The sequence below is a fragment of the Triturus cristatus genome, chromosome 11, assembly GCF_964204655.1.
Source record: "Triturus cristatus chromosome 11, aTriCri1.1, whole genome shotgun sequence".
Lineage (NCBI taxonomy): Eukaryota > Metazoa > Chordata > Amphibia > Caudata > Salamandridae > Triturus > Triturus cristatus.
Window position 1 is genome coordinate 279,606,735 of NC_140594.1, and position 23,041 is coordinate 279,629,775.

A 23,041-nucleotide genomic window follows, 5' to 3' on the forward strand; every position below is an offset into this window, starting at 1 on the left:
GGCCATCGTCTGGAGATGGTTGGCAACTACCTACGGGGAACCCGCCTTTAACAGCCAGTCATCGAGGTACAGGAGGAATGGTATTCCACTGCCATCACCTTTGTGAACAAACACCTGAGGTGAACTGGTCACCCAAAAGGAGGTACTGAAAATGCTCCTGTTCCACCTGAAAAAGCAAATAACGTCTGAGTGGCAATGTGAAAATTCCCATCCTGCTGATCCAATACTACCATCCAGTCTCCTGGATCCAGGTAAGATAGAACTCGGGCCAAAGTGAGCATTTTGAACTATTTCAAAAAATGTAGAGAAAACCCCGTCCTTTTTTGGTAATTGAAATTGACAGGAGTAATAACCAGTTCCTACTACTAAAAGTGGAACTCTCTCTAGAGCCAAATTTGCTAACAGAGCCTGAACTTCTGACTGAAGAATTGTCAAATGATCCACCAAAAGGAATTGAGATGGTGGAGGAAAGTTCGGCGGGACCATTTAACAGGTAGGGAGTAACCTTGTGCCACATGCTGGAGTACCCATTGGTCTGAAGTTATTTGGGCAGATTGTTGTGTTTGGGTGGCTGCATGATGTCTACCTTCTCCTCAACCATGTCCTCTAAATGCCTGGTTGAACTGCTGACTGCTGGTATGTACCCTGCCTGCCTCTGAAGGTATCCTCTACCAAACATTTGAAAGGAGTGCTGTTGTTGAGGCAATTCGCGCATCGGCGGTGCTAACCCTATTGAACGAACAGTCACCTTGCTCTCCTTAAATCTCTCAAGGGCTGTATCTGCTTCCTCCCCAAACAAAACAGAGCCATCAAATGGCATGTCCATCAAACAGTGGTGGATCTTTTTAAAAAAAAAACAGCTGAACAGATCCAAGCATGTCTTCTTATTACCACACTGGTCCCCACAATCAGATGTATCTGGTCCAGATTTTATAGAAATTTTGCAGCATCCTGCCCATCTGAAATTAAAGTTTGCAACATTTTTCAAGTGTCCTCTGGCATTGCAGGTAACACATCAGCAACTCTATGCCACAAAGCGTGAGAATATTTCCCCAATCGGCAGGAAATCTATACCGAATGTAAGGCCAAATACGTAGTAGAAAAACCTTCTTTGAATATGCTTCCATCTTTTTAGACTCCCTAGCAGGGGGAGTGCTTTGATAAGCATTCGGATTAGAACGACTTGTAGAAGCTTGTACTAATACACTTTCCAGAGTGGGATGGTGAAGGAGAAAATTCGGGCCTCCCGGGGCTGGTTGGTGCCTTCTCGCAATCTGCTTGTTTATTGGAGGCTAAGATCCAGGCTTAGCCCAAGTGCCCAACAACACATCTGTTAATGCATTAAATGGTGATAAAGGCTCCTGTGAAGCTCTTGACGGATCCAAGTCAATGAAGTAGTTTTAACCTCTTGTGTAGGTAAAATAAAATCAAGAGATTCTACTGCTCTGCGAATTGCAGTTGCAAAGGATGATATCTCCTCAGTAGCCATAACTGGTGTAGGGGATGATAAAACGACATCAGGAGAAGTGTCAAGCCCACTACAATCTTGCAAATCCTGCAAAATATAATCTTGAGGATATTCAGCATCGTATTCTGCATCACAAATATAGATAGGGTTCTGACCTAGCATACACTATAGAATAAGGCAACAGACCTTCAGAAACAAATAAAGCAATTGGATCTGCTATTGGCGTTGGCGATGCCGTTTGCAGTGTCGTATGCCACCTCGGCGAGGAATGCGTGATGTCAATTGCGGCGCCGATAAGAACAGTCATAGGTTCCACACACATTGGCCACAACGTCGTCGGCCTCAAACCCTAAACAAGAGGCACAGTTTGCGTCGAGGATGGATCTATCGACGTCTGACCAACCGAATGCCTCCTCAAATCCGTGGAGCCCAAAGGCGTACCAACAGGATCTGGACTAACACCAGAGATCGAGTCCACAGCTTTCTTAAGCTCCTGGATCTAATCTGGCATTGCTATCTTATCCGCTGGGATTCGAAACGGGAAAAGATGTCGAAGAAGGATCCTTTGAAGGTGAACCAATTCAAGTTGAAGACCTCGGTACCTCATGCAACTCTGAATGGTGGGAACAATGAGAGTGGTGCGACGAAGGAGAACCATGCTTTTATTTCAGAGTTTTATATAGCGCGAACTTGACCCGAAGGTATCAGAGCGCTTTACATGAGCACCAGTTGCATTACAGACGGACACATTCATTTTCATGCTTAGATATCTTATGTCAGGTTCCTCCGTTCCGATGTCCCCGGGGTTGTGTTGATGCTCTAGGGGGGCCCACCTCTGGATGACCCCAAGTCCGGCGTGTGTGAGTACACGGACTTTTGGGGTGATCGAGCGGGGGAAGGAAAGGATGGGGACGGCAGGGAGGGAGATCTGAAAAGCAAAGAACACAAGACACTTATGAGACCCTGGTCTGAGTAAACTGAAACACTTGCGTTATCTTAGCATCAGCGTTTAGCCAACCTAAATGCCCCCTCACCTGTAAAGTAAAAGAAGGTACGTCATAGACATATATGGGAGAGCAAGAGGCAGTGACCAGTGGACTCAGGCAACTAGTACAAATACAAAAGGGAGAACAGAGGTATAAGCATCGCCTTAGCGCCAGCACAGGGAACAGGGCATTTCTGCAGAACCTTATGTTACATGTACCCACTTGCGTAACCTTTTTTTTGTTCTAAGCCACTGGAGGTATCACCACCCTGTCTGGACGCTCTCTCGTATGTCTGCATGAAAAATAGAAAAGAAACAATGATGAGGACTGGCGGTGAGGGCTTGTCTGATCGCCCGACTCACTATGCCAGCAATTCTCTAAGCACCACCGTACTCCCCTCATTCGTTACTGCACTCTTGAGGGCGTACGGTTTGTGATTCCCACAATACTAGGTTCCCACAGGCTGCATCTAGTACCCATAGGAATATAGTTCCTTCGGTTCTCCCACACTCCACGAACTGGCTTGTTCGTATGCGAGTATTCACGGTACGTGGACTTTGGTCAAAAAAGGTTGTCACCGCTCCTCTGCATGAGACCCGCCGGTCTCTCCAACAGAGGGGCTATTCAAACAGCAAAATGTTCCGGGCGCTTCTCCTCAACGAATGAAAGTACTTCGTCTCTTGGTTTAGCTCACTGCAGAGCCGAGAGAATACCTCGGTCACAGACACGCCTACCTCGGGGTTTGTGAATCTGGCGTTCCGCTTCCTCCTCTCTCGCTCGGGCTGGCTCCGTGTCTCGTCGCCGATCCTCCGCGCTTCCTGGTCGCTTCCGGAACTAAGAATTATCGGCTCCGACGGTCTCGACCTTTCCCCTCTTACGTCTTCGACGGGCGTGACGCGAGTCACGTGCTGCGTCTCTCGCAACGCCCGACGGGAGGTGTAGTCTGTTAGGGAAACGTACTCGGCCCTTCGAAAGTCCTGGCCGGCGGTGCGCTGTTCCGTGGGTCCTGACATCTTATGCTTCTTATGGCTTTTCCTTGACTTCGACAAAGTTCTGTCTTTTGATCGACCTCTTGAAGGAGAGCAAGACTGCTCTCTTGAACACGACTAAGATCAACCAGCCATGGACATTGAACAGGACTGAGTCTTTAATTTCCTGAACTCTGCTACTATGAGTCTTGTTTCCCATTCCTGAATAGCCTTCTTGTTCATCTTGGCATATGACGAACACAAACATCATGTGAATCTGTTGGTTACAGATCATACATGGCTTAAAATATGAAGGCTTTGGTGACATCCTGAACACAAAAAAGTAATTTCTAGAAGAAATTAACCAACAACTGTCGAAGGACAGTTGAAGCTCTGTATCCGCGTCAGTTGGTGCGGAAAGAAAGGAACTGACGCCAGCATGAGCAGGTGGCGTATATGTAAGGAAGCTGACGTTACAGCCACACGAGATGGAGCCACCAAGGAAGCATAACATCACACAACGCCACCTGTCGACGCTGGAGGACATTGCTATGCAAATGTTTCTGGATCCAATCTAATGCCTGAAGATATTCAAAAGGTTAGGAATCTGCAGTTACTATCAGAACTGCACTTTTACAGCACGTGCACACCCCAAATCAGCTGCACTTATTTTCTTTGCTGTGGTCAGTGACTGCTTCAGAAGTGGCTTACTTCTGGGATTAGCTGGGTTCTGCGTCTCAGGGCCGCCATTCTGCTAGCAACCCGGGCGCGGGATAGCTGGTAATAATACTTAGGTCAGAGCCAAGGGTCTGGAGCTCCGCATCAATCAGCCATCATGTCTGGCAGTTAGCCATGAGTGAGTTGTTCTTGATGTAGAACCTTCCATACACTCTAATAGCTGGTCATTGTAACATAACTAATGACATCGAATGACAAAGATCAAATAACAAACAATAATCTAGAAACACTATTTATTCTTCCGGTCATCACTTACTTTCAACGTGAGCCTCGGGAGGAATATGTAGGTCTGGAAATGCCACAAGCAGTTTCTCCCTCTCCTTTCCTGCCTGGATCACGGCCTCAAGTTCTGAGATGTTCTTGTTCAGTTGTGATGCAGACTCTTCCAAACTCTGCTTCTGCTGCTGAAGCTTTTCTATCATTTCCTATAATAGACCAATCATGCTCAATATGCAGAAAGCGTCATCTTCTCAAATAATACCCAACTAAAATATGATGTATTCAAAAAATGCTTGTTGCAATACTTATACAACAGATATCGCCATACAGTGATGTTCTATGCACTCAGGCATAGATTTAAACTTCAAAGCACTCAAAAGATATTTATGCCTGCCTGTCTATACCTTACTTTCACATGTGTGCCAACCACCTGCTAATTCAGCCTTAAGCCACACAGGGTGAGGTGGAGGGTGAGAGGTAAACCTGACTCACTCCTCTATAAACTGCAGAATCCAGCCGGCTATGGAGTAGTGTGTTGATTGACACCTGCTCCTGAGTCCTGTTCTCCGTGAAAGAAATAAAGTATATGCACAATCTCAGACCTTTTATGGAGTTTCAAAAGCATTATTATACCTGTAGGATAAGAAATTTAGGCTTAGTTTATGTGTTGGTTCAGTGCACATTTAATAGCTAAAGCTATTCCCTTCTTGGATAATTTTGGCATGTATGTCTGTTATCAGAGATTATTGTGTTATGTTATTGTAAGTGTGAAGATCATTTGCCAGTGGTATTTCTCTGTTGTCTACTTCTTTGTAGTGGTTCACTAAAAAATGGAGTGGAAGGACTATTTATTGTTCCAGTCATTATTACTAATGTAATTCAGTTATTTTTCAAACTCCAGGAGTATCACAGTAGCATTGTTTGTCATAGAAAGCATAATTTGAATCATTCCAATAGTGACTTCCAGTTGTGAAATTAAAAAGAAATTACATTAAATGAAGACTTGCATAGTGTCAAAATGGTCACTAAATGGTCTCATTGTGCTAGGATCACTGAAAAATCAAGAAATCAAATATGACAGAATGAAAACAAATCACAAATTAGCAAAAGAGAGAATTGTGAGATCCTCCCATAATACAAGGTGATCAAACAACTGATACAACTGTTGAGGAAGATGTTTTCAGACACGAGAGACAATAACAGGAAGGGATGCCCCCCTCTTCCCACAGCCTGCCATGTATGAAGAGCAGTTCTTGAAGGAGAAACAAGCTGCTTAAGAGATTGGGAGTTCTAGATAAATGTATTGATGATGATCTTAGGAACAGTCTAATGGAAACCTAATGTAAAATACAAAGAGCCATAACCATTATCAGTTGGGTAACTTGTTGCAACTCTCTCTTAGCTTCTGAGACATAATCATATCTTTGATCTCCTGAATGGGAGAAAACTTTCTTACCATTATCCAGGAAATCTTTAATCAAAGAATTAGTAAGGAAATAACTTAAAAGGACATTTGTGATATGCTGTAATGGTAGTCAAATGTTCTTTTCTAAAAGATAATTGAAGGCCAGATGTATCCGGTTTGAGATAATCAGGCCGTACTGAATTTTCCTGGCAACCAGTCAACCTTCCTCTCCAGAAATCAGATGCAGAACCTCTTCAACGTGAAATCATATGAAGATCTTGTGAAAGGATGCTTTGCTTCTTACAAGATAGTCATGCCATTGTTTCAAAGATTCAGATGGCCATAATCAAATTACTCAAGAGATTGGCAGACAAGCTCAACAGTGATTAGCTGGGATGCGAGATCTAGTCTGACATCCTTAAAAAGTAATTCAGTGTGTACATAAAACTTTCTCTGTGCATGAATAGACAGATTACCAAAGATAATCAAGAGCGATGTAGATCATTGTTTGAAGTGTTTCAGTTCCCTAGTCACCTTGGGAAGGAATGGAATCAGAAAATATTCAAAGTAAAATGTCATGCACAGTTCTTTCAAAACGGTGTTCCTTATGGAGAGGATCCCTGGATATCTGGATGCATAGTCTTGCTATTTTGTGTTTCCTTCTACAGTAAACACATCAAGATCTGGAAAACCCTATACCATGAAAGTGACCAGCACTTTATCCATCCACATCCACTTATTCTCCTCTACAAAGTGCCTTCCTATTAAGACTGTGAATATCTGGCAGGGGAATTGCTCTGATGTCGGTGTTCTGTTTCAGAAGCCAGAGCCTCCTTTGAGAGAACTGCTCGAAGTATATATAGTGGTGGTGAGCAGAGCAATATAGGAAATCTAAAATAACTAAAGAAAATAATCCTGAACGAAGCCCACACCCCCTCTTTGTTAAGGTAATAATTGTGACCATTCTCAACTTCTGTATCAGGATGGAATTGGAGATCATGGGCAGGAAGGATTTGAGGGTAAGAGGGACCGTCCTCCACTCTAACATGTTCATGAAGTATGTCTGTACTTTGTCTGATCACTTGCCCTTAGCCATGTGGTCACACAACAGAAATTCCCATCCCTACATCAAGGAGTTTATCACTACCAATTGACAGGGAAAGGGTCTACCTCCATCGCTTTCATCTTCTGGCACCACCATAACAGGGACTGAAGAGCCACCTTAGTTAACACAACTTGGTTATCGTAGTCTCCTGTTCTCTGGAGTCATAGTTCTTCTAAATACCCTTGGGAGTGCTCACGTGGGCAGTCTAGAATGTGACATTAAAAAAATGCAGAATTCCATGTAGCTTAGACCAGAGAAGACATGTTTGACTATTGGACAAGCAGTCATAAGGAATCACACATACCTGCTCTGCATATAGGTGGTCTGTCCTTTTAAGGACAATACTATGTATGGATACAGCAATTTGTCAGAAAACACCTGTAGTGTGGGCAACTGAAAGAAAGGCATGCTATAGATTTGTGAGGCAGATGCCATGTGAATGGAAAGAGGAAAGAAAAAAGGCATGGAAAGAGAAAGGGAGACAAGAGTGACTTGCAGTGTGTGCAGCTGATCAGGAAAAACACAAATAAATCAAGAGAGGGACAAGTACATAAACCAAGGAAGGGAAGAAGTGGGGGAGTATAAGGCTATGGAATAGAGGTCCATTGAAGAGTGAGGGCACAGGTAGGCGTTTGAAGGCTCTTCACGAGAGAGGCAAACACAGAAGGAGCAGAAGTGGAAAAGGAGTAGGAAATAAAGGGGTGAAACATGAGAAGAGTGAAAATGGGGGCACAAGTGGCAGAAGGGGAAAAGGATAAATAAATATTGGGCTCCCCACAACCCTGACAAAATAATTTAAAAGCAATATGAGAGAAAATATTTATGTGATCTGTGTAGAAAGGGACTTGATGCGGTATTTTTGACGAATATGTGACGTTACATCGCATGCCGTTACATCGCATGCCGTTGCAACGCCAACCTTTACCCCGACTTTCTGTCGGGGGAGCGCTGGAAGTTGGAATAAATTAATTTTCTATTACAACACCAGTGTGTGCAACAGTAGGGAAGGTGTTGGAGTTATATCCAACACCTTCTACCCACTGCTGCACACCTTTTTCGTTGCAACGGCATGCGATGTAATGGCATGCGTGGTAATGGTTGAGTTTGACAATAGGTTAGTGTAATTAATCTTGGGAAACCTGTAAAAATGTTTTTGGGAAAAAAGATTCATAAGAATGGGCTTCATTCACCTATAACTTTCATGAAACAGTCTGTGGCACTTTAGTCAGTATTTCATATATTTTACTTGATAATGAATTGTGTTTCTTGCAGTGGATTTACAATTTAACCCCGTTTTATCCCGCAATGGATATCCTGCTTTTCCTGGCAGAGGCCTATCTAGAGCTTCACTGCCTAGTAAAACAAGGTTCCCCAAAGCTTGCTCACGTTTAGTATTTTCCTGTAAATACATTGGTTTATTCTCCATTAATTCATGTCTTATGTGGAAGTAAATCCCACAATAGATAATGTCTCAGCTCATCACACATCAACAGGGGCAACAATTTACTTCCTTGTCTCTCAAGTCTCATTGGCTCAATAAAAGCGGTTATTCACACAATGCTTGTCTAATAACCAAAGAGCTGTCTGGCACTTAGGCATGAAAATGAATTGAGACATAGCCTTAGTCAGTAAGGATAACTATGGGCCAACATATGGTGATTTAATGGACACAATTACAAATGTCAATGGTGGGGAGGATCGCCCTGATGAAAATTGTGCTGCTGTCATGTTATCTCTCTCTGTTTATTAGCATTCCTTTCCCACTCGCACAAAAGGAATTCAAGACACTCAGGTTACTTATTATTGGGTTTGCTTAGGACAGAAAACAGCCCTGTATTAAAAAGGTAATCCTCCCATTACAATATATAAAGGGGAGCATGGCCATACTGGACCTTAAGTTATATTGTTACTGAGTGCCAGTGCAATATGCACACTACTGGTTTCATCCACTTACCTTCACTCTACTTCTGATAGTAGAAGAGGACATATTAATACTTTATAGTCTCAAATCAGTACAATTGTGGCACTATAACAGCCACCTTAGAGAGGCTGATCCAGTTAAATGTGCTTGATGGACTTTGGAAGAAACTATAGGAAAGAAAGCAAGATGATCTACACTATTCCCCAGTAGACCCACTGGCAGGTAATCCAAAATATCCACCTACACAAGAGCTCACAGGAAAGTTCCATCTAGTTAGATGGCACTTTGTACCATGGGAGAACTATAACCAACCAATACTTTTACAACACTACATAACATTAGAGATAACATTATTGCAAACACCTAGACATTTTGCTAAGTTTTTACCTGCGAGTGGCAATGCACAAAAAGCTTTCATTATATTCTCTAGAACTTTAACAAGTGCTCCCCTCATATATCTCATTACTACCATAACTAAAGGTAATTCGGTTGATCTACAGGCTTTCTCTGCCCCATAGTTTGAAGGAGGAACTACAAGTGAAGGAAGCTTGGGAGACTGGGCTTGGTCGACCCCTTTTCGGGTGAACAGTGGTCATATTGTTGTGCTCAAACAGGGGAGGATTCCCTGAAATTAGAAGCATGGACAAATACACTCTAAAGTTCTACACAGAAAACACATAGGTTATAATAATGTGGTCTCCCAGCAGACTCACTTTACACTTGGTATAGAAAATTCAAACTTTCTATATTTAACCCGGAAGTGTGCAGCAATATCAAACTACAAATCAAAAATATTACAAAAAATTGTCTATCATAACAGAGATCACAGTAGTCCCATCACCATTGCTGGCCCTGATGGGGTATGCAAACAAGATACACAAGTTCACTGCCATAGCATTTTTGAGGCAAAAAGACAGGTGGCAGTCAACTGAGGGAGTGGCCAATCACCCACAATAAAGTAATGGATTAGAGTCCTGACATACTGTGACAACAACACTGACCTATAGTCCTCATTGATGCCACCCATGGCAAGGCGCAAAGATGTCTGCTCCCCATTACAATCTTATCTGATTGCCCGCATATCAACTACACAGCAACAGGAGAGGTGGATGGAAGAAGGCTATACATGATATGAAGTGCTGAGGGGTCAGATTAGTGGGACAACTCTGTAAATGGTTACCGCCTGAGTAAAACTTGGACTAATATATCCTAGGAGCGATGCATGCCAACAGCTGTAAACTACGTTTTCAGTGTCTTTCAACATCATCACATTTCAAAGGTTGTTTCATAAATGTACTCTACAACTATCTTTCATGCTAACATTGATCTCATTAATTGATGCAATGTAATGTTCTGTTTAATATCTTGAGAACATTAAATAAATATTTTAAAGATACATGCAATAAAACATTAGTATGATTCAGGAAAAGGACTTGGTCACAAACGACCATTCTTTCAATGCCGATGAAAGGAAATCTAATACTGATTAGAAACTATTACTGATGTAATTGTGTCGATGACTGGTTCACACACAATGGAGACTTGATGGTAGGAAATCCCTAAAAAGCAATCTTTCCCCAAACCCTAGTTGCATCATCACCGATGCCCAGTTTAAAAGGATTTTTCACACTCTCTATAGCTGATTTTGGACACAAATAGCTTGTTCCTGCAGCTATCTGTGAATAATCACATGATGCTCCATTCATGAATGTGGGCACTCACCCGTTGCTGCTTTAGTTGGGTCTCAGCCTGCAGCTTATTTGTTTCTGCCATGCTCAGCTGCTCCTCCAACCGGGTATTTTCCTCCTCTACCTCACTCATGCTTGTTCTCAGCTCCTCACATTCCTGGTCCAAGCTGTCAAGTTGCTGCAGGAGAGCTTTTTGTTTGGTTTGTAGAGACTGCAATGATATTAACATATAAAGAAAAATACAGAACAACTACATTATCACGGTCGCCAACATCACCAAGAACCTTTACTTTAAGAGACAAGGAGGAAGCTTGTGAGGTAGATCATGTGAGGACTTCGCTTTCCATGGGTTACTTGCTAAAAATATCCAGAAAAAAGATATCCAAAACAAAAAATGAAGAACTTATTATTTTCGAGAATGAACGCTTGAAATATTTTAATGCAGTTCAGTTTAGTTAGAGTGTCGAAATGCATAATTTCTGAAGAGGGTGACAGGTAAGGTAACACACTAGAATTACAAAAAACTAAGTATTGAGAAAGTTACCTCCATATTGCCAGTTCATTGTAATAATACTGGTGACTCATGGTTTATCTGCAAGGGGGTGCCCAAGGAAATTTGACAAAATATGGGGGGCATGGCTGGAAACAGCTTGAGGTTACACTATATGAAACCTGGAATATGGACACAGTCAACCACAATGTTATATGGTCCTCCTATGTTACCCAATGATCTAGAACTTCTGTAGAGATAGATGGATCTATATTGATCAGAAACATGGATTTATATATAGTCCTATTGAGGAGCCTGTAACATTGTTTGTTCTTTTTATTGTGTTATATTTTTGAAAATATAAACAAACCTTGAATAAAAGAATACTGCTGGGGGCGTGGTCTCGCCGCTAACGATGTGAGTCGCGCGTTGCCGAGGCTCCGGGCTGCCGCCGCCAACAACAGCCTCTAAAGCAGGGTTGCGACTGCGGAACCGCCCTAGCTGGGGGAGCTCGGCTGGCTGCTGAGTGCGGGCGGCTGACTGGCGATTTGGAGGCCCCTGAGTGGAGCGGTTGTGCAGAATCGCCGCGTTTGGGGAGAGGCACCAGAGGGAGAGAGCGCGACCGCCATCTTGGGTGACCGGATCCGCCGTGCTGAGGAAGGGCTGAGCCTCGCGCCCCTGAGGGGGGAATCACCGGAGGAGCAGCGTTGGTGAGTGGCGGAGCGGCGACGGGGTCGGATCGTGACGGCCCCTTGTCCCCCCAGGCTGGACGGCGGAGGCGACCGGGCTGCGAGGGTGGAGACGGCCGCGGCCGCCATCTTGTGGTTTGCGCCTTACCCTAGACTGTGATCCCGGCTCCGTGACCGGCGGTGCCCCGGTGGTGGTCGGCGGCACTGCGACACCAGCCCTGGGGCAGATCGCCGATGCTGGCTCTTGAGTGCTTTCAAGCGAACCCTGCACCTAGCTGCCCACGTTGAGCGGCCGTGGTGGGGGTGGTGCTGCTGGTCTTGCGGCCTGTACCCGGTGAGACTGCGGGGCCTGGAGGGAGCCCATCCGCCCTGGGAGAACGTGCTATGCCCCTGACTGGCGGTGAGCGGACCAAGGAGCGTGAGAGCGGCGAGACTTTGTGAACCCGCGACCTGTGCAGCGGCCGTCTCCTGCAGCGTCCAGACCTGGTAGGCCGGGCACTCCCGGGGGTGCGGTGAGCTTGTTGGAGGCCGGATCAGTAGCGGGCACCGGGGTGGAGGAAGAGAGCGGAGGCCCACGAAGGAGCGCAGCTTGACAGTCACCACTGGCGGGCCTTTGCCTCGGCCCTGTCAGACCTGGAGTGGGCATTCGTGGGGGAGCGGCCCTGAATCGGGACTTGGCTTGCAAGAGGGGAGAGGCCCGGGATACCTCACCGCGTGCTGTCTTCGTTGTCGGCTGCCCCTGGCTCCCCTGTGTGGTGCCCTCCTCCTCGGTCCCATCTCTGCAGCGCGGGGCCTAGAGAACCGTCTTGACTGCGGCGCCCTGGGCCACAGAAGCATTGACTGCGCTCCCCCTTACCCCCCATGGTCTCCGGGGCTGGAAAATCCCAGTTACCTGCCCAGCGTGTGAGTGCGGGGCTCAGTGTCATTGCCCCCTCGCGCTGAGAAGCTGCCCCGGGCGCTGCTACGCCATGACTCGCACGAAAGCGGGGAAGGAGCCTCCGGCGACCCTCAAGGACGCTTCCGTCAAGGAATTGTGGAGCAAGCCCAGCTCCGCGCCAACGGGCGCAGAGACATCGGGAGCAAGTACCTCTGCGGAACCCGTCACGCAGTCCTTCATGACGGCGTTCATGCAGGAACTCAAGTCAGAAATTGGGTCCCTCCGCACGGAAGTCCAGGCGTGCGTTAAGGAGCTTCGGAAAGATGTGGGGGAGCTGGGTTGCCGAGTGGATGACTTGGAGAAGACCTTGGACGCGCGTACGGAAGACCAAGAGCACTTATGGCAGAGGCTTGCAACCCTGGAGGAGCAACACGTGGAGCTGCAGATTAAGCAGGAGGACTTGGAAAATAGGGGGCGCCGGAACAACATACGAATCCGGGGGGTGCCACCTGGGGCAGATGGGGCGGATATCATGTCCTTCGTAGCGGACCTGCTTCACGACATCCGAGGAGATGACGATACTTCGCCACCCACCCTGGACCGCGCACATAGGGTCTCGGGCCGATTGGGAGGCCAGGACTCATCCCTGACATTCTGACGCGGGTCCATTTCTTTGTTGAGAAAGAAGCCATCTTGAAGGCGGCCAGAAGCAAACCCGAAATCCTCTGCGGGGGCAGACCCATTCAACTGTTTCAGGACCTGGCCCCCACAACCCTCAGACGCCGGAGGGACTTCAGACCCATCACAAACAAGCTGCGAGAGCTCAACATCCGCTATCAATGGGCCCATCCCTTCGCCCTCATGTTTCAGTGGGAGTCCAAGCGGCGGGTGCTACGTTCATACAGAGAGGCGGCTCAGCTGCTCCAGATCCCTGATACTCCGCCGGCCAGCCCCTCACGGCGCCCTGCCAATCTGAGAGCCACGTTGAAACCGCAGTGGTCCACGGTGCGACGCCCTCGGCACCCATCCTCGCCGGAGGGCAGCAGATCTTCCAGAGACAAGCAGGATATCATAGAACACATAAAATCCCTGGAGGGTGCTTCATCGCCGGCCGGCTCCCAGGCGTCTGCCCTTAAATGAACTCTCTCATTGAAGACCATCACTCCTGATTTTGGCTCTGCAGCCGGGACGGCTGGTGGCGCGGTCGCCCCGGGCTGCAGTGCTCTCACACGACTCGACGTCCCTGGGGCCTCCCGTGGGGGCGCACCCTGGCCCGCCCTTCAGCGCGCTGCCTGTACGGCTGGGGCGGTGGCCCGGAATGGACCCTTGACGCCTTAGTTTAGTGGTTGAGCGATGACACACCCCCACTCCTGTTCCTGGGAGAGTGAAATCTCCGGGACAGCCTGTGCCATGGTGCCTGGCTACTCCCTAGACTGGAATAGGTTCTTCTGGCCCTGTTGGCCGATTGCATGTTTTCATGGTTCTACTTGCTCCTACCCGTTTCCCTCTCTTCCCCCTCTTTTCTTCTCCTCTTGGTGGGGGGGTCCGGTGTATGGGTGGGATGGCTGCATGGGGGGCGTACTACTAGAGGTCCCGCGACAATGACTACCGCGCCTTCTTGGAAGATCCTCTCCCTCAATGTGAAAGGGCTCAATTCTCCCAACAAAAGACGCCAAATATGGCGCTATCTGCTCCTGCAGAACCCTGATATAATTCTTCTCCAGGAGACCCATCTCCTCAAGTCCGATGTGGGGCGGATGGCGCACCCACGCTTCCCCCTACAGTTCTGGTCCTCGGCACCCTCCAAGACAGCGGGAGTGGCGATTCTGTGCAGGGCAGGGATACCCCAAGGGGGCACCAAAGTGCTTAGGGATGCTGAGGGTCGGTTTTTGCGGGTGGAGGTCCGGCGAGGGAATTGCGCCCTTACTCTGTGTAATATATATGCCCCCAATCAGGGCCAGGATGCCTTCTTGCGCAGGATTATCAGGGAGCACCTTGAGCCAGTGAACACCGACCTCATAGTCGGAGGGGACTTCAATTGGGTGTGGGACGCGGGGCTCGATCGCTGTGGGGGCGCTTTTCATGGGGTGGGAGCCATGTCTGCGGCGGTGAAACACTCTCTAACTGCCTTAAATTTGGTGGATGTCTGGCGGTACCACTTCCCGGGGCAGCGGGACTACACCTTTTACTCTCACGTACACCGCTCCTACTCTCGCATCGACCTCCTCCTCGTATCGCACTCGCTGCTCAAGGACTCCGTCTCGGTGTCCCACTCTACCATTTCGGTCTCCGACCACGCTCACGTCGAGTTGCTCTTACGAGAGGGTCCTACTCGCCCCCCGCGGCCGAGCCGGTGGAGATTCCCGGATCACGTCCTTCGAGACCCGGTAGATAGAGCGGAAATCCAGACAGCCATCCTGGCCTATTTTGAGGACAATGATTTGCCGGGGACTCCCCTCCCCCTCCTCTGGGACGCATTCAAGGCCACGATACGGGGCCCTCTCACAGCTTTGGCTGCCGCTAGAGCGCGAGAGGCCCAGCTATACGAGACTAAACTTACGCGGGAACTTCAGACGCTTGAGCAGCTGGACAAGGAGCGCCCGTTGGCGATGCGCAAGTGTCGCTTAGCCGTCCTTAGAGGGCAACTCCGTGCGCACAGGACCAACAAGGTGGAACGCTCCCTGCTTGTGCTCAAGCAGCGCTACTACGAGGGGGGTGATAGGGTAGGCACAGTCCTAGCGCGACGCTTGAGAACGCGGGCAGCCAAAGCCCATATAGCGAAATTGCAGAAGACAGACGGGTCCTGGGCCGTTGCGGAATCGACAAAGCTCCAAACATTCCGCGACTATTATGCGACTCTCTACGCTAGCGATTCGCCCGCGGCAGAGGTGATCTCTGATGCCATAGACTCATGTCACTGGGAACCGTTGACCGAGCATCAATCTGGACTATTAGAGGACTCTATCACGTTGGCAGAAATAGCTGGCGCCCTACGCGATCTCCCGCTCGGCAAAACACCTGGCCCGGACGGGCTCCCGGTGTCGTTTTACCGCGCCTTCCTGCCGCAATTGCAGCCGTATCTTCTGCGTCTCTTTAACTCATTCGCGGAGTCGGTTGGGCCCTCGTCAGACATGGCAATGGCCGACATCACCCTTATTCCGAAACCTGGGAAGGACCATACTTTGTGCTCCTCTTATCGGCCCATCGCCCTGTTGAATACGGATTTAAAACTATACACTCAAATCCTAGCTAAACGACTTAGTCCTCACCTGCCCAACCTTATCGAACCTGATCAGGTGGGGTTTATACATCAGCGCCAGGGCGCGGATAGTGTGCGCCGTGTAGCGCATCTCATTGGGAAGGCGAAGCACTGGAGGATCCCGGCCTGCCTCCTATCACTTGACGCTGAAAAAGCGTTCGATCGGGTAGACTGGAGTTTTCTTCGGGCGGTCCTGCGGAGGGTGGGATTGGGCCCCAAGATGGTGGCGCGCATCATGGCCCCATATATCTCGCCGGTGGCCCGGGTAAGAGTTAACGGCAAGCTTACGCAACCTTTCCCCATCTGTAGAGGCACTCGACAGGGCTGCCCTCTGTCGCCCTTGTTGTTCGCCCTTGTGGTGGAACCCCTTGCCATTATGGTACGGCGGTCCCGATATCAGTGGTATACCCCTCCGCGGCGTGCAGCATAAGATCGCTCTCTTCGCAGACGATCTCCTCCTTACCCTCTCCGATCCTTCACGCTCGCTGCCGGCGGTCCACGCATTGCTTCAAACCTACGAACGCGCCTCAGGGCTTAAAATTAACCATGCAAAGTCCTGGGCCCTTAATATCTCGATCCCGGACGGGGAGCTTCCGGCGATCCAGGCCTCGGTACCGTATCAGTGGGCGGACAAGTCGGTGCGGTATCTGGGTCTTAACTTGACTCCGGACCTGACCACCTGGACACAGTCCAACTGGCAGGAGTATAAACTCTCTGTCTTAGCCGACTTACGGGCGTGGAAGGCCTTACCTCTCTCTTGGCTCGGCCGGCTCAACACAGTGAAAATGTCGATACTGCCGAAGATCATCTATCTTTTTCAGACTCTGCCGACACCCATTCCGGAACATCAAATCCAGGGGCTTCAACGCGAGCTTGTCGCATTTATATGGGGGGGGAAGACGCCACGCTTCTCAAATAAAATCTTGACACTACCCCGGGATAGGGGCGGACTTGCCTGCCCTAACCTCCTCGATTATTACTGGGCGTCACACCTCCGCTTTGTACTGGAGTGGGGGGTGTGGGAGAGTGAGAAAGTGTGGTTTCACATGGATAGGGCAGTCACGTGTCGCCCGCTGTGGGACCATGCTTGGCTACCCCGGGAGGCGCGTCATCGTAGCGCTTACATGGCCGTTCCAACCAAAACGGTCCTTGAGATCTGGGACAAAGTGGCAGTGCGTAGGGGCCTGACTACTTTTCCGTCCCCGCACACTCCGATTGCTCGAAACCCGCAATTCCCGCCGGCATGCCGCCCACCCCACTTCGCAAACTGGACAGAATCCGGATGCAGGACGATACGGGACCTTTTTTTGGGTGACTGTCTGTTAGACCTGTCAGCCCTTTGGGTGGTCCCTCCTCATCATTATTTATTTTGTCCCACTTTTGCCTCAAACCCTGTTTGAATTTTTCCTTTTTGGGAACCACCAGACTTTTTAGTGTTGCTGCAGATTCAGGGAGCCATTTTAGCTACCCCTGAAACTTCTGTCTGAGGGCCTGGAGCACAAAATGGTGGCCACCTGTGACATCACCAGCATCCACTGGAACCTACCAGCACCTTCCAGAACATTCCAGAACCCTGTGACAGTTGGAGGCGGTTTAGAATGTTGGGAAGCTAAGACAGAGAGTTGGCAGTTGGAGCTGGCAGTTGGCACCTGACTGGTGAGGAGTGAGCAGCAGAAACCTGAAGGAGGAAGGAGTGAGGCAGCAGGGGTGGAAACTTGTGCCTGGAGTGGGGTCCATAAACCCACCCTTGATACTAGTCCCTACTGACTGAGCCCAGCCTGGAGCCCTGTGGGGGAAGAAGCAAGAAAAACCATCCTAAGGACCTGGACAGCAGGAACAGGCCTTAGAAACAGAGAACAGCAAGATCCTGACCTGGAAACTGGTTTCCCTGGAGTCCGACGTCGAGTAGCCTGAGACCTGGAGCCCGAGGTGGAGAAGCGGCGCCGACTGGAAAGCGGACGTCGTACCCGGAGCCGCCAGAGGTCGAGAGAGGGCGCCGTCAGAGGTCGTGAGGAGTACCAGAGGTCGAGGAGGAAGTCACCCGAGGTCGAGTGAGCGGCGTCATCGGAGGAGTGAAGTCCGCCCTCCGGAGTCGTCGGAGACCAAGGTGAAGTGTACCGGAGGTCGGGAGTGAGGATCGCACTCCGGAGTCGCCGGAACCTGAGAGAATCGTGCCGGAGGTCGGGAGTGGAGGTCGCACTCCGGAGTCGCCGGAAACCTAAGGAGAGGAGCACCGGAGGTCGGGAGTGAGGATCGCACTCCGGAGCCGCCGGAAGTCGACATCGAGTCAAGGCCGGCCGACGCCATCGAAGTTGAGGTCGCCATCGGACCGGAGCCGCCCGAAGTCGACATCGAGTAAAGACTGCCCGACGCCATCGAATCGGAGGTCGAGATCGAGCCGAGGCCGCCGACATCGAACCGGAGCCGCCTACCGGCGTCGTCAAGAACTGACATTGTGCCGAGGCCGCCGACATCGAACCGGAACCGCCTCACGGCGTCGACACGACTCCAGCGGCGTCGGAGCATCAGAGAAAGGGCAGTAAGTGGAGTAGAGGGCGCCTAAGGCCCTGTGGAGACCTGAGAGACTGCTCTAAGGGGCTAGGGAGGTGCTGGAACCAACCTGACTGTGCCAGGGGTGCGCTGGGACTAATCTAGAGAGGTTGTGTGGAGGGAGAGGGCCAGGTCTCTGGTATTCCCCCCTTGATCTACCTCAGTTTAGGCCTCAGCCTTGTCCAAGCCAGGGAGTAGACACCCTCAAGCCTTCCACATCCCCACAAGCTGTGCCTGGGCCAAATCAGCCCTTAGGAATTCAAAAGTGACCTGATTCTATGAGTGTCACTGTCAGCTTTTAAGTATTTATTAGGGGCACTGTATTTATTGTATTTAACCTATTTATTGCTTCACTGTATTTATTGGTCCACAGTATTTATTGATGCACAATATTTATTGGTTTACAGTATTTATTGCCTCAGAATATTTAATTGCCTGTATGCATTGCACTTATATTTATGCCTTCATTATTTATGATCACCCCTATTTATTGAATCATTAAGCCAGTATTTATTTGACCTGCACTATCTAAAACGTTTGTATATTGTGATTGTTATTTATTTATCCAATCAGCAACTAAGAGAAAAAGAAGATAAAGAAAGATATTTTCATAATTTTTACGGTGTAGAGTCGTTTTTGGAACGGATGCACGCATGGTTATTGTTTGGGTATGTCGTATGCTTAGCACGGAGCCTGATTCCTGACCACTCGAGCCAAGCTACCACAGTGTGTCAGGAAGACCACCACCACCCTTTCAGAGTGGGAGTGTGTATTTCTAACATAAATTGGTGTTCAGCGGTGGGATAGAGCTGTGCCTACGTATACTCAACAATAACTGTGGGTAGTCCATAGGCCTACACCGGGAGTTTTCTCAAAGCGGCCTTCCTAATTGTGGGTTTTTGTTTTTTCCAAATTTACTCTGGTGGTGGGAGGAGGTATTATATAAGGTACCCCCCCTGCATAGTTACTGCACAAAACCTGTCCTCTAACCTGAGTGGGCGAGATGGAGTTTGTACTAGAAAATCTAGAAACGTACACTGTGGCCCAACTCAGGGAGTTTTGCCAGCGGGAGGGGGTGTACTGTCCCCCAGGAGCAAAGAAGGGTGCACTCCAAACCAGCTTAAGGGCTTGGGGGGAGGCACGACGGGAAAGCAAGGCTGAGGAGGAAGACAGGGATGGAGAGCCTGACACCGAGGGGGCTGAGATGTACCAACCTGAGGTGGGGAACCTGTCAGCGGGGCCCAGGACACTTTCCAGGAAGGGCAGCAGTGCCTCTAGCGGTGGCTTGTCTGAAGTGGAGTTAACAGACCGGAGGGAGAAAAGGCAGCTCACATGGGACTTAGCAAGGCTGGAGAAGGAGAAGGAGGAGCAGAGGATGGCCCATGAATTACGACTGAAAGAAATAGATCTTCAGATCCTGAGAATCGGGGCACAACCTGTTCCTAATGGTGGCAGCCAAACCCAAGAGATCACCAGGGAACCTAAACCCTACCTGCCAAAGGACATAGTAGCTAGCTATGGGGTGGGTGATGATATCGCCAAGTGGCTAGCGGCCTATGAGGTCTCGTTGAGGGCCCATGGGGTTCCAGAGAAGTACTGGGGAGGGGGATTGTACAAGTACATGCCTCCAGCTGGTAGGGATGCTTTATTGGCCCTCGAAGAGGATGAGCAGACCCACTACCCCACCATGAAACTGGCGCTCATAAGAAAGTTTGGACTAACACCCGAAAAGTACAGACAGAAGTTCAGGGGTAGTCACAAACTGGGCACACAGAATTGGGTGGACTTCCTGGACTATGCAAAGAAGGCACTGGAAGGTTGGATTCAGGGCAGTGAAGTGAGGAACTACGAGGGGTTGTTTGACCTAGTACTGAAGGAACACCTGCTCGAGAAATGTTTCCCTGAACTGCGGCAACACCTGGTGGATAGCAAGCTGACCAGTCCCCGGAAGCTTGCTGAGGAGGCGGACATTTGGGCTAGTACCCGGGTGTCCACAAGGGGGACTGGAGGGGATACTCAAAAGGCCGGACAGGGCGCCCCCCAGAAGAAAGAGGGAGGGGAAAAGAAAAAGGAGTTCTCCAAAGGCCCCCAAAATAACTTCCAAGGGAAGGGAACAGGATTCACCCCTAGGGCTAACCCACCCAGAAACCCTAATCCTGGCCAGAGTCAGCAGCCAAGGGTTGTCCATTGCTACGAGTGCGGTGGCGTTGGACACTATAAAGGAGATCCGAAGTGCTTGAAACGACCACCCCCTCCCACTGGAGGAAAGACCCCCGGAGTAGCCAGTGTAGTGCTCGGGGAGGAGATGCCCTTAACTAAGGGAAGGGAGTGGGCGGGTGTCACTTTAGTGTCCCTGGGAGAACGGGAGATGGTTCCTAAGATCCAGGTGCCCGCAAATACCGCAAAGTATGGGCAGTGGGTCACCATCAACGGCCAAAGAGGGGAGGCTCTGAGAGACACAGGAGCCAGTATGACTATGGTGCGTAGCCAACTGGTGTCTCCAGAGCAGGTAATTCCCGATGTACTCCACCCAGCCGCGATGGCTGACGGCAGAACAGGCCACTATCCAGTGGCCGAGGTTCCCTTTGAATGGGGGGGGGTTGCAGGTTCACTTCGAGTTGCCGTAAGCCCTGCCGTGCCAGTCGATTGTCTGCTGGGGAATAACATGGAGCACAACGCTTGGAAGGAGGTGGAATACCGGACTCACACTGAGATGCTGGGTACACCTGACTGGGCCTGTGTTAGCACAAGGTCCGCGACTACCCGAAGAGGGAGTTCATTTCGGCTGCAGCCTGGAACAAAGGCCCAGCCAGCTGCCAGTCAAGGGAAGAACCGAGGACAGGAGGAGCCTGCCTCGGCGTCCCCACCCCGTAGGACGGATAGGCCACCGGAGGTGGTGGACCAGGAGTCTGCGGTGGGGGACGTTACCAAACTGGAGGACCTACCCATCCCGGCCGAGTGGCACGTGGAGGGAGGCCCGTCCAGGGAGGAATTCTGCCAGGGCCAGAGGGAGTGCCCTACCCTTGAGGGGCTGAGGCGACAGGCCGAAGCCCAGGCAGCAGGGAACGTTGAAGGGAACTACAGTGTTTACTGGGAGGATGGCCTCCTCTACAGTGAACCCAAGGCACCCCTACACGGATCGTCACAAGCCTTGGTAGTCCCTCAACGTTACCGAGCCTTCCTTCTGGAGTTGGCTCACGAGATACCATTGGCAGGACACTTGGGGCAAGACAAGACCTTCGCCCGTCTTGTCCCACACTTTTATTGGCCTCAGATGAAAGTGTCGTCCGATACCTACTGCCGGACATGTGTGTCTTGCCAAGCCAGTGGGAAAACAGGGGTGAAGCTGAAAGCTCCCCTGGAACCACTTCCTGTCGTTAGCACCCCCTTTGAAAGGGTGGGCATCGACATTGTGGGTCCATTAGATCCGCCGACTACAGCTGGTCACAGGTTTATCCTGGTTCTGGTGGATCATGCCACACGGTACCCAGAGGCAATACCTCTGAGGACCATAACAGCACCTGTTGTGGCAAGGGCCCTGATGGGAATCTTTACCCGAGTGGGTTTTCCCAAGGAAGTTGTGTCCGACAGGGGGACCAACTTCATGTCAGCGTACATGCGGGCGATGTGGAAGGAGTGTGGAGTGACATACCGGTTCACCACTCCTTACCACCCCCAGACAAATGGTCTGGTGGAGAGGTTTAACAAAACCTTGAAGGGCATGATCAGAAGTCTGCCTGAAAGCCTGCGGAGGAAATGGGACGTCCTCCTACCCTGTTTACTTTTTTCCTACAGGGAAGTGCCACAGAAGGGAGTGGGCTTCAGCCCCTTCGAGCTTCTGTATGGGCACCCTGTACGTGGACCTCTCAACCTGGTGAGAGACGGATGGGAAAGAACTCCCAGAAAGCTTCCCCAGGATGTGGTGAGCTACATGCTGGCCTTCCGGAGCCAAATGGCTAAGTTGTGGAAGCAAGCTTCTGACAACTTGGAGGCCAGCCAAGCAGTAATGAAGGCGTGGTATGACCACAACGCTCACCCGGTGGAGTTGGAGCCTGGCCAGAAGGTGTGGGTGATCGAACCAGGAGAGCTTAGTGCCCTCCAGGATCGCTGGTCAGGACCCTTTGAGGTGTTGGAGAAGAAGGGTAAGGCTACCTACTTGGTGGACCTGAAGACCCCTCGTCAGCCCCTGCGGGTGCTGCATGCCAACCGCCTCAAACCCCACCACGAGAGGCCCGAAGTCATCTTGATGATGGTGACTGACGGAGGAGAGGACGTGGAAAGCGAGCCTCTCCCTGATCTGTTTGCGTCTCAAGAGAAGGATGGGTCGGTGGAGGGAGTGATTCTCTCCCCATCTCTAACTCCTGAACAGCAGGAGGACTGTCGCCAGGTCCTGGGACAGTACTCTGCGTTGTTCTCCCTTGTACCGGGTAGGACTCACCTGTGCGTCCATGACGTGGACACAGGAGACAGCCCACCTGTGAAGTCCAAGATCTACCGGATGTCAGACAAGGTGAAGGCCAGCATTCATAGTGAAGTCACTAAGATGCTGGAGCTAGGAGTGATCGAACCTTCTAGCAGCCCCTGGTCCAGTCCGGTGGTGTTAGTACCAAAAGCTGCACCACCGGGTGCCCAACCAGAACTGAGGTTCTGTGTGGACTATCGGGGACTGAATTCAGTG

General features: G+C 50.0%; 1 protein-coding gene across 3 annotated transcripts in view; it reads right to left on the reverse strand.

The window, feature by feature from the left end:
* The window catches only part of CCDC157 (coiled-coil domain containing 157), a 380,789-nt gene that overhangs the window by 85,705 nt on the left and 272,043 nt on the right, over positions 1–23,041 (reverse strand). For all 3 annotated transcript variants that reach the window (XM_085635040.1, XM_085635039.1, XM_085635038.1), the window contains exons 7-8: positions 10,533–10,709; positions 4,417–4,585 (exon numbers count right to left, since the gene is read on the reverse strand). In XM_085635040.1, coding sequence (XP_085491166.1) covers positions 4,417–4,585; positions 10,533–10,709 — 346 coding nt within the window. The remainder of the gene's footprint in view (positions 1–4,416; positions 4,586–10,532; positions 10,710–23,041) is intronic.